The sequence below is a fragment of the Sinocyclocheilus rhinocerous genome, unplaced genomic scaffold (genome assembly GCF_001515625.1).
Source record: "Sinocyclocheilus rhinocerous isolate Xijiao unplaced genomic scaffold, SAMN03320098_v1.1 scaffold1740, whole genome shotgun sequence".
NCBI classification, from domain to species: domain Eukaryota; kingdom Metazoa; phylum Chordata; class Actinopteri; order Cypriniformes; family Cyprinidae; genus Sinocyclocheilus; species Sinocyclocheilus rhinocerous.
Genome location: NW_015651446.1, coordinates 479,842 through 492,162, shown reverse-complemented (window position 1 = coordinate 492,162; position 12,321 = coordinate 479,842). Strand labels below are relative to the sequence as shown.

The 12,321-nt window shown below is 35.4% G+C and overlaps 1 protein-coding gene across 1 annotated transcript in view; it reads right to left on the bottom strand.

The window, feature by feature from the left end:
- The window catches only part of LOC107712777 (matrix metalloproteinase-16-like), a 73,129-nt gene that overhangs the window by 13,683 nt on the left and 47,125 nt on the right, over nt 1-12,321 (bottom strand). Inside the window, exons 5-7 of the mRNA XM_016518114.1 lie at nt 10,356-10,517; nt 7,224-7,441; nt 719-857 (exon numbers count right to left, since the gene is read on the bottom strand). Coding sequence (XP_016373600.1) covers nt 719-857; nt 7,224-7,441; nt 10,356-10,517 — 519 coding nt within the window. The remainder of the gene's footprint in view (nt 1-718; nt 858-7,223; nt 7,442-10,355; nt 10,518-12,321) is intronic.

The following is a 12,321-nucleotide window of genomic DNA, read 5'->3' as shown; positions in this document are numbered from 1 at the left end:
TGTTTTTCTGTCAATATGGGGTGCTGTGTGTACATTAATGAGGAAAAAAAATTAACTTAAATGATTTTAGCAAATGGCTGCAATATAACAAAGAGTGAAAAATTTAAGGGGGTCTGAATACTTTCCGTACCCACTGTATATTATTTTTTTACATAAAAAAATGAGAAAGCCAAATTTCATTTGCTTGTCACCTCATTAAGTCCATTAAGCACAATGTGTTAAATAAATGTTTTAAATAAATAATTATAATTATACTTTAAAATATTTAAGTCTAAATATTTACGTATAAATATATAAGTATACTTTTAAAATATTTGACCATTTTTGTTTGCATTAATTTTATTATTGTTGTCATAAATCATTTATTAATCCTTTTAAGTTATTGATCATATTAAATATTGTGTACATGACTATTTCCTTTCGATTGTGTGTAAATATGACTCATGTTCTTGACAGGTTTTGTGAGATTCACCATCATAGACGCTCTCACACACATGCATGTTCTTACAGTCACTAGATGAACTCCTAACGGTGTTATATTTAGAGGCAAACTGCCCTCCGCTCCAGTAAAGCCGTGCAGATAAACCCGTGAGAGCCCTACAGCAGTTGACCTCTCTGTAGAAAGTCTCATCTTGACGCTGTTCCCTCACTAACTCACCTGTGACGCTTGTAAACAAATTGTGCTGAAGGACGTTGATCTGATGTGTAGAAATCTTACCTTTGAAGAAAACAAATTTGCCCTTGCTGTTCTCATAGACGGCGTCGATCTTGGGTGGCAGACCCCTCCAGAAGACATTGATGAGCATGGGGTAACCGGGCATCACAGTGTTATCTCTGACCCTCCAAAACCAGTGGTCCTTCATAGAGAGAACATGATTGGAAGAGAAAAAACAAAGAAACATTAGCTGTATGGAACATTTCAGACATATCTCATAAGGCTTTGCGTGTTGTTTTTTGGAGCACAGAGTGGTCAATACAAGGCTTTAGAAGTTTAGTCTTGTAAACAGCAGCTTTTCTGTTGTTTACAAGTCATTTTCATAGGACAAAAAAGTGTATTTTATAAATAACTCAAACCCAAATGGGAGTAGTTTGAGTTGTGGCATCCTGGCCTTTACCTACAGCCATTCTGCCACAGCTGCTCTCACTTCCAGCTCTGGAAAATCCCACGTCACACATCTACAGCTTTGATGCCACTGCTTTGATGCTCCAAAGCTTGTGCCACATTAGTGGCAAAACAGACAATATCTCCGTCATAACTCCGTAACAATTGTTCCCTCCTGGGAAGCTCTTATGAGTCCAGAAATCAAAATTTATAAAATTGATTTATAAAACAGACACTGTGGGCAATTTCATATTTCACAGTTCCCAGCAGACGCATGGAGGCTTTTTAGTCATAATGATAGTCATAATTTTTAGTCATAATGAAGAGCAAAGGATGCACATTAGGTGTGTAAGTGATGTTTATCTGTGTGTTTTTATCATTCTTGTGCTGCTGGAGAGGATGATGGGAAATCAAGCCTGTCGCCTCATAAACTAGATAAACGAGTAACATTTTCTGCCAAGCTTTATGTCCATTCGTTCCAAACCTGTATGACCTTTTTCTTCCGTTGAACATAAAGTACTATTTTTTTGCATTGCAGTAAAAAAATGGATCTCATATGTGTGTATGTAACATTTTAAATAGCATATAATATTATTTATAATAATTTAAATAATATAAATTAATATACACGTAATAATATATAGTAAATAATTTAAATATTAATAATTTCTTGGTTGAAAAAAAAAAAAAAAAAAAATCCTTAGGGGATCAATAGGGCCCTGCGCCTTTCTGGCTTGGGCCCTAATTAAAAAATAGAATTAATATATGTAATATTTAATCTCTATTCATTCCAAACCTGTATGACTAAATTTGATTGGGTCCTGTGAGCAGTCACCTAGCAACCGCATAGCAACATACTAACATACTATTTAATATATTATATATTAAAAAATATATATATATATATTTTAAAAACATAATATTTTTTATATATATATATTCATTTGCATCAAGACCAAATTACCGAATATATCAGCAGAGATGAGTTCAACTACAAAGTCAGACTTGGAAAGGTTTCATTTGACATTTTGACAATTAAGACCTTAAAATGTAGGCTATTTCTGTTACAAAGGTGGTTGTGTGGGGTTGCACGAATTTTGGACCTTAAAAAATGGGTCACAGAGCAAAAATGTATTCTGCTTTGTTCTGTAAGAAAGAGGGTCTTATGTGACCCTCTGTACCTCATTTTTTGGAACAGTCACTCTCAGAGAGACCATTATCGGGTACAAGTTGGACTGTCTTCAATTTAAAATATCTCTAATTTAGCTGAGTAACACAGAGGAGTGTAATGTTAAATATAATGTTAAAGTACAGGAAGCAGCGGTAGGATAAGATAAATTGAAGCACAAGATGTTCACTTATTAGGATCAGAGCTTCAGAACTTCTTGTGATGCCATATAAAGAGCTTATAAAAAATAACTTATAAAAGCTTCTGTATGTGGTTGTTTAAAATGTAATATTTCTTGTTTAAATATAAATGTGTGTGTGTGTGTGTGTGTGTGTGTGTGTATATTTATCAATTTAAGACTTGAGAGACTTAATCAGTGTCATGTCTGGTTCATTTAAGGAATAATTTAAGGAATCTGGTTCATTTATTGAATCATTAAGAAAAAATAGGAATGGGAAATTTCTCATTTCGCAGGACGAAGCAGTAAGTTACGAGAGCTCAGATGACGTGAATACAGATTCCATTCAGAGGTTTAGTCTGCTCAAATGATGCACACTGTAACAGCCAGCCAGTACTGAACACAGGGATGTGTGCGGTGAGATAGAGGGATGGAGGGATGCATGGGAAAGATGAAAGCACCGTGAGCAGTGTGGTGCTGGGCAGGTTGAGAGCTTGCTGCTGGGAGATCGGCCTCTATCCCTCTGCCTCTCACTATTTCACAGTCTACAGATCCCTCACCAGACTGTGAAACTCTCCTCACAGGACTGGACGGAAGAGATCTGTCACCAGGCACAGACTTAAACCGCATCAAACAGCAGCACTCAGGAGACGGCCAGTCAGTTGAGTGAATGAGACACACTCTCCAACACTTCAAACACACATACTTACTATAGAGTGAGAGAGAGGGAGGAGGGAACTGACTGTTTATATTTATAGAAAACAATTAACTATTAACTTGTAAGACTAGTTTAAGCAGGCTACTGTATGTAACCGGCCACTGGTTACATAAAGACACGTTACATACATCTTCCGTCCAACAACCATGAGCCGCCAATGTGAGGATCTGACACGCTTCTGAGCTTAGATGGCAGACTTTCAGCATTTTACTGCACAGAAATATGTTTGTGTTAGCTGTGATGATAGACTACTCCAGTTTACAGCATGTGAGAGCGAGCGACTGAGCGAGTAAGTGAGGAAATGTTACAGCATTCATGATAGATTTTGTTTTCCCAGAGGCGTCTGCTGTGAAACTGGGAAAGGAAACCAAGTGACAAGATTAGAGCCCAACAAAAACCCCCTTCATGCGGAATAAATCTACACGTCAGCATGAGTTTGGCGATTCAGAAAAAATATACTTTCTGTAGTAAATCTGTGCCGTAGCCTTCAGAGACGTGAGCTCTGCTTCACAAACACACACACAGATCACAACTACTGGACCCGGTCTTTATTCATATACATCTGAATAAATATGCTATCCATAAGTGACTTTTTTAGAAGAGTTTCCATTGTTAATCTGTTGACGTTTTTTCACCAGCAAACCTCTATTGGTGCCCCTTGTGCAGTTAGTGGACATCAGTTCGTCAACTTTTTTTCAATTGGTGCACTTGCCATATGTTATTTATTTATTTTTTTGAGTCATGGATTTTGGAGTCAACATCACCTCTTTGAAAACATAATGAGAACATGAGCTAAAAAATGAACAAAAAAAAAAAAAATCACAAATAGTTAATTTAATTAAATTAAAAAAAAATAATTGTGTGTGTGTGTGTGTGTGTGTGTGTGTATATTTATCAATTTAAGACTTGAGAGACTTAATCAGTGTCATGTCTGGTTCATTTAAGGAATAATTTAAGGAATCTGGTTCATTTATTGAATCATTAAGAAAAAATAGGAATGGGAAATTTCTCATATTTCCCGTCCCTACAGCAACATATCGATTCATTCAGATGTCAGAAATGATCAATGGAATTTGATTTGATTTCACTAATATTTGAATGTGTTTGATTTGGCAGGACGAAGCAGTAAGTTACGAGAGCTCAGATGACGTGAATACAGATTCCATTCAGAGGTTTAGTCTGCTCAAATGATGCACACTGTAACAGCCAGCCAGTACTGAACACAGGGATGTGTGCGGTGAGATAGAGGGATGGAGGGATGCATGGGAAAGATGAAAGCACCGTGAGCAGTGTGGTGCTGGGCAGGTTGAGAGCTTGCTGCTGGGAGATCGGCCTCTATCCCTCTGCCTCTCACTATTTCACAGTCTACAGATCCCTCACCAGACTGTGAAACTCTCCTCACAGGACTGGACGGAAGAGATCTGTCACCAGGCACAGACTTAAACCGCATCAAACAGCAGCACTCAGGAGACGGCCAGTCAGTTGAGTGAATGAGACACACTCTCCAACACTTCAAACACACATACTTACTATAGAGTGAGAGAGAGGGAGGAGGGAACTGACTGTTTATATTTATAGAAAACAATTAACTATTAACTTGTAAGACTAGTTTAAGCAGGCTACTGTATGTAACCGGCCACTGGTTACATAAAGACACGTTACATACATCTTCCGTCCAACAACCATGAGCCGCCAATGTGAGGATCTGACACGCTTCTGAGCTTAGATGGCAGACTTTCAGCATTTTACTGCACAGAAATATGTTTGTGTTAGCTGTGATGATAGACTACTCCAGTTTACAGCATGTGAGAGCGAGCGACTGAGCGAGTAAGTGAGGAAATGTTACAGCATTCATGATAGATTTTGTTTTCCCAGAGGCGTCTGCTGTGAAACTGGGAAAGGAAACCAAGTGACAAGATTAGAGCCCAACAAAAACCCCCTTCATGCGGAATAAATCTACACGTCAGCATGAGTTTGGCGATTCAGAAAAAATATACTTTCTGTAGTAAATCTGTGCCGTAGCCTTCAGAGACGTGAGCTCTGCTTCACAAACACACACACAGATCACAACTACTGGACCCGGTCTTTATTCATATACATCTGAAGAAATATGATATCCATAAGTGACTTTCAGAGAGAATCAGCTTTTTTAAAGGAGTTTCCATTGTTAATCTGTTGAAGTCTTCTCACCAGCAACCCTCTTTTGGCAACCCCTTGTAGTGGACATCAATTCGTCAACTTTTTTTTTTTCCATTGGTGCACTTGTGATATGTGATATGATTTGAGTTTATAGACTTTGTTTTTTGCAGTCATGGATTTTGGAGTCATCACCTCTCTGAAAACCTCAGATGTTCTCAGCATGTTCTCAGTATGAGATTAAAAGAAATGTAAAAAGATGTATTATTAAAAATCTTATATTAATATAAAAGGCATATTATTCATACATTTTTCATTATTACATTATATTTTATTTATATTGTAGTATATATAGATTAAAAATAATTCAAAATGTTTTCATTTTATTTAAAAATGTTTAAATAATAGTGTATTTATCATATTTATTTACCGTTGGCTGGTAAGAATATTTCAATATTTTTTTTATTTAGTTTCAGTATTTTTGAAAGAAGTCTCTTAAAGGTCCCATATTGTCAAAACTGAAATTTTCTGGCTTTTTTCACGATAACTGAGGTCTAGGGGCTATGTAACTACCATATAAGTTTCAAAACAGTCAGTCCACAGTCAAATGCACACAGCCTGCATAAAGTAGCTGTGATTTTTCACGAACCGTTGTGACTTCCGTAAAAAGTTGATGTCAGAACTACACAGTCACCGCCTTCAGTCACCACCCCGAGCACCGCCCACCGTCCCACTCTACTTTTGCCAAACCCCCAGACAACACCGCGTCCATGCCATTGCTGACTGAGCAACAACAACACGGAAACATGTGGAAAAGTTTCACTTTAACCACGAAACCAGATCGGCCGACCTGTGGTTTGAATGGGCTGCTTCCAGCTAGCGCTGTGACGTCGGCTGACCCTAGTTACCTGTGGTTGGCCTGGCCGTGCGTCACTCAGAAAACAACAGGCCAGTCAGAAGAGAGGCTCATGAATATTAATTAGACCGGCCAAAATCGACCTGTTCTCAGCAGAGCTCCTGAGAGAGGAGCTGTAAAAATATATTGAGATGGTTTTTGGTACTTATACCGCAAATATATATTCTTAAGGACATCAAAACCTAAAATAAAACTCCAGAAAGGTGTAAAATATGTGACCTTTAATCTAATCAAGACTGCATTTATTTGATCAAAAATACAGTAAAATACAGTAAATTAACACTAATATTGTGAAATTATTGCATTTTAAAATAACTGTTTTATATTTCAATATATTTTAAAGTGTAATTTATTCCTGTGATCAAAGCTGAATTTTCTGCATCAATACTCCAGTCTTCAGTGTCACATGATCCTTCAGAAATCATTCTAATATGCTGATTTGCTGCTCAAGAAATATCGCCTACTATTATCAAAGTTGAAAACAGTTGTTCTGCTTAATATTTTTGTGGAAAATGTGATACCTTTTTTCAGGATTAATTGGACTTGTTTTGAATCGAAAGTTCAAAACAACAGCATTTGTTCGATGTTCTGATTCGTTTTGATTCTTTTGACCAATTTAATGTGTCCTTGCTGAATAAAATTATGAATTTCTTTAAAACAAACATTACTGAGCCCACTCAACTATCACACTGGAGGGTTAAGAATTCATTGAAGGCAGCTCTCAGGTTCAGCGGGCAAAGAAAAGCTCATTGGCTCTGACTAATAGGTCAATTTCCTTCAGCTCAAGCACTGAGAGAACAAAGAGAAAACACCCACACAGCGAGGCGTAACGCTGGCTGAAACGCTTCCTGCAGTGTGTGTGTGTGTGTGTGTGTGTGTCTGAAGCTGCCAGCGCTCTAAACACAGTGTTGAAGATGAGCTTATTTCATATAGTAATTAAGACATATGAATCTGTTTGTTTTGTGTATTTCTGACAGTTACTGTATGTCTCATTCATTGGCTTACCTTAAACACAAACATCTCCCTCCTGAGGATGGCTAACGTGTTGAAGCTGCCGTCACAGATGTCTGGCTTAGCATTCGGGTGCATTGGTTTGTCGCCGGTCGGTATTCGCGGAGGCCGTGTCTGCCTGTCGTTTTTGCGTGGATCTACGGGAGGGTGCGAGCGGGCCGGTAGGACCGTCGGTAGAGGTCTCGTTGGCTGAGGAAGTTTGTCGGGAGGTCCTGAAGAGAGAGAGAGAGAGAGAGAGAGAGAGAGAGAGAGAGACAAGGGTTATCAAACACCAAATGTTTTCTAGTTTCTAGAGATTTTTTTTTTGTGTTTTATCATGATGTTATTTTATTATATTTTATAAAAGCAATCCTAAGGGGGCTTTAGAGGCTAAATGTCATGCGTACAAATACCCCTTAACCATTGTACAACTGGTATATGTTTATTTATCATATTTCTGTTGTCGCATTTATAAAGTCATATAAAATAAATCATTCAATAAGTATTTAAATGAAATGAATAATAATAATAATAATAATAATAAATAAATAAATAAAATAAAAAAAATAATTACATTAAAAATTATTATTATTATTAATCTTATATTGTTAACATATTTCATATTATTTAAATATTTTTCATAAATTATATTTTATTTTATTTATACTGCAGTATATATCACAATTATGTCACCAAGTAATATATTTCATTAGCCTAACTTTATATCAGTTTATGGTTATTGTGTTAATATAAAATTTATTAATACACCTTACCCATTGTACAATGGTATGTTTATTTGTCATATTTCTGTTGTCGCTTTTTATTAAGACATAGAAGAATAAATAAAAATAATTAATTGAATAATTCCATTGGAAAACAATGGTATTATTATTATTATTATTATTATTATTATTATAAATCTTATATTTAAAAAAAAAATCATATTGTTTATATATTTTTCATACATTGTATTTTATTTTATTTATATTGTAGTATATATCACAATTATTTCACCAAGTAATATATTTCATTAGCCTAACTTTATATCAGTTTATGGTTATTGTGTTAATATAAAATTTATTAATACACCTTACCCATTGTACAATGGTATGTTTATTTGTCATATTTCTGTTGTCGCTTTTTATTAAGACATAGAAGAATAAATAAAAATAATTAATTGAATAATTACATTGGAAAACAATGGTATTATTATTATTATTATTATTATTATTATTATAAATCTTATATTTAAAAAAAAAATCATATTGTTTATATATTTTTCATACATTGTATTTTATTTTATTTATATTGTAGTATATATCACAATTATTCACAGAGACGTTATTTATATATATATATATATATATATATATATATATACAATCATACATTGTACATTTATTACATATAACATTTATTATATTATATATACTATTTTTATTGTGTTATTATGAAAATAATGGTAAAAGAAGCTAGATAATCTCATTGATCAAATAAATTGGTTTTATAATATTCATCTGGACCATTGGTATTACAAAAAAAAAAAAAGCTATCATGTGCTCTCGCATCACTTATAGTCCAGCATACACCTCGATTATCTGTGGACTCATTATCACAGCACAGCAGACGGCTGACCCGCTCTGAAGAGTCCAAGCTGTTAGCACAATGAACTAAGACATCAGATTTTTGGAAGAGCCGACAGAACGCTACGAGCCCGCAGATCGAGAGGTCAAGAAATCCTCTATGAGAATGAAAGGATAGGTGATTAAATGGAGAAAATAATGAATGATTTTAAGTATGAATCAGGCAGGAGGGCGGCCTGACAGGATTAGCCCTCTGGAGAACCACAGAGAGGAGTGACTGTCTGAAATCAAATCTCCTGAAATAGAGCGAGGATTACAGCCCTTCACGTTACATAACGCAAGGCCAACAGAACGGAGATCTCCTCTGGTGAGAGTGATAGATATTGAGAGAACGTAGTTGGGAATGTGTGCGTGACACATAAGATGTACGAGTATCTCCACCCTCCGCGGTCTCATCCTGTGTCAGGAGGAGGAAAGAGGAAGTCCAAAGGGACGGACGTTGCATGGAATCCAGGAAAGAGGATCTGAACATCTCAGGAACGTGCATTTTAGTGTTTTTCTGGATGGGAGTGGAGGAACAGAGGGAAAAATAATGCAGTAGGTTTTTAAATTTTTTACAAAGCATGTTTGGTTGCCAGGGTGTTGCTATGTGGTTGCTTCTCATTTGAGCTAAGCACTGAGGTTCAATATTCAGTGTTACACTGTAAAAAAAAAAAAAATGATACTAGAAGATTTCACAAATAATTACAAAGAAACGACATGTAACTATGCAAGCTCGTTTTAGCCATGGAATAAAAAAATTAAAACATATTTTATCTTGACGTTTTTTCTCACAACTTTGAGTTTATATGTCAAAATTCTGACATTTTTCTCACAATTCTGAAAAAAAAAAATACATAGATTTTTATTTCTTTTATATACAGATTCTCAGTCACACTTGTAAAGAACATAACACTGATGTCTTCACTTCCAGGTCAAGAAGCTATCAATCAAAAACTCACCAACCAATGAGAACCCAGCACTGCTAACCCCGCCCCCAAGAGGGATTTGTGCCAGAATGATAAACAAAAACTCAGGTAGCGTAAATGAAAACCTCAGATGCATTAGCAAAGTTAGCAAAGCATGCAGTGTATTTAAATACGAAGTCATACATTTTGCCTGCGATTATTTTTTTCCTAAGATATTTTATTCATTTTCAGTTTAGATTTTCATTCGTTTTTTGAGAAGTTGTGTTCAAAATTAAAGGCACAAATCCGATTCCAAAAATTCGGAGAAAAAAAGTCTAAATTGTGAGATGTAAATTCAGAATGTGAGTTTATGACTGAAAAAAAGTCAGAATTGTGAGATAAAAAGTTGCATTTACCTATTTGTATTATTTCATTCTGTGGTTGAAACAAACTTTCATGAGTAACACATTAAAATAAACAATTTTCTTAAGTAGAAAGACTGAAATATTTTATTGTAAAAACTACTCCAATAATCTGTTTTATTTACTTCGAAAAATCATTTTTTACACTGTAGAAAAAGTATGTTGTGAATTGAGTGTGTTCTGAGTGAATCTTACCGTAGATCTTCTGGATGCCCTGCAGATCATCATGTGGCAGTCTGAAGTTCTCTGTGTCCATGTACTGGTAGAAGGGGGCCATGATGGCAGTGGGGTCGTTCGAGTGCTCCAGGCCTAACGCGTGACCCAGTTCATGTACTGCCACCAGGAAGAGGTCGTTCCCTGTACACACAAAATACACACATAAGCTAATTAAACATTGAGACCTATACTGCAGCACAAATAAAATCTTTTAAATCACTGTAAATGATTAAGATAAAAGTACCACATCTTGGTTAAGTTGCCATTTATAATCTCTGTTATTGCTTTTTAGAGTTGCTGGTGCTTTTTAGTTAAAAACATCCTGTGTGAACAATTTAGTATGATTCCCGAAACAATGACTCTTATGAATCAATTAATTTGAGGGAATCAAGCCGGTTAGTTTTAGTGAATCAGAAACATACAGTCTGAACTTTGTAGTCTGATTCCCAAATGAACAGCTCTTAACGAGCCATTTCATTTTTTAGTGAATCAAAATGAACAAATGATTCTTATGAGCAAGTTCTTTTTCAGTGTATCAAAACAAGCGATTTTTACAAGCTGGTTCTTTTTTTGTTAGTTAAAAACAAACACAGTATGACCACTGTAATCCAATGACCAAATAAACAACTCTTAGAAGCCATTTTTTTATGTGAATCAAAATGTACAAATGACACTTGTAAGCTATTTTTTTGTGAATCAAAGCAAACACATGATTCTTATGAGCTGGTTCTTTTTATCCAAAGTCGCTAAATGAATGTAAACGTATTCTATTTTTATTTATTTATTTATTTGGTGAATGAAAGCAAACCAATGACCCTCATGAGTTGGTTCTTTTTTTAGTGAATTAAAAACATACAGAGTGACCATTGTTGTCCTGTAGTCCAATTATAAAATGATCAAATCTAACAAGCTGTTTTTTTTTTAATTCAAAGCAAACAAATCATTCTTATGAACCAGTACTTGTTATCAAATTGAACCAAAAACAAACTAATGACTTTTATAGACTGGCTCTTTTTTAGTGAATCAAAATGAACAAATGACTCTTATGAGCTGATTCTTTTTTGTGAGTCAAAAACATACAGTTCAATCCTTTGTAGTCTGATTCCCCAATGAATGACTCTTATGAGCCATTTCTGTTTTTAGATCAAAACGAACCAATGATTCTCATGAGCTGTTTTTTTTTCTTTTCAGGACCCAAACAACTATCTACATTTTTCTTCTTGCAGAATATCCTGTTTCACATGACAGATTACATAAACAACATGGTTTATGAACATCATTTCATGTTTACTTTAAACAGTATTATTTCAGAATTTGTTCTGAGCGGTAATAGTGAGGATCCAATTCTGATATTGTTATGTATAATTCATACTGAATCATAAGACATATATATGTACCCAGTCAGTGCTAGCTCACACATGAGCACAAAAAGAAAAAAAATCCACTAAATTTACAGCAAATGTGTCAGAGCGCATAATGTTATGTCAAAATCAAAGTTGCTGTCTGCCTGTGTGCATGTGGTTGTTTGTGTGCGTAATTGTTATCCATCTCTGTTTCCACTCCAGAATAAGGCCCAATCCCAATTCTACCCCTTAGCCCTTCCCCTTTCCCCTACCCCTCCGTTTCGCGCGTTCATGTGAAGGGGTAGGGGTGTCTCAATTCTCTTTTGGTTGGAGGGGCAGGGGGAAGGGCCAGACAGCCCTTCAAACGAAGATTTTTCGGGACCACACTTCAAAAGAAGGGTTATGAATTATCTCAGCGTAAACCGGCTTCAGGGGCAAAATGGCTGCCCGAGCGAACAAAAAGACACATAACTGTAAGCATTTTTGGCATTAATAAAGATTTTAACGAAAAGTAATCATTTGTTTTATTTTACATTCAATCGTGAGTTCATATTTACGGTCATGTTACTCAAAGAAATGTTTGCAAAAAATCGCTAAAGTTT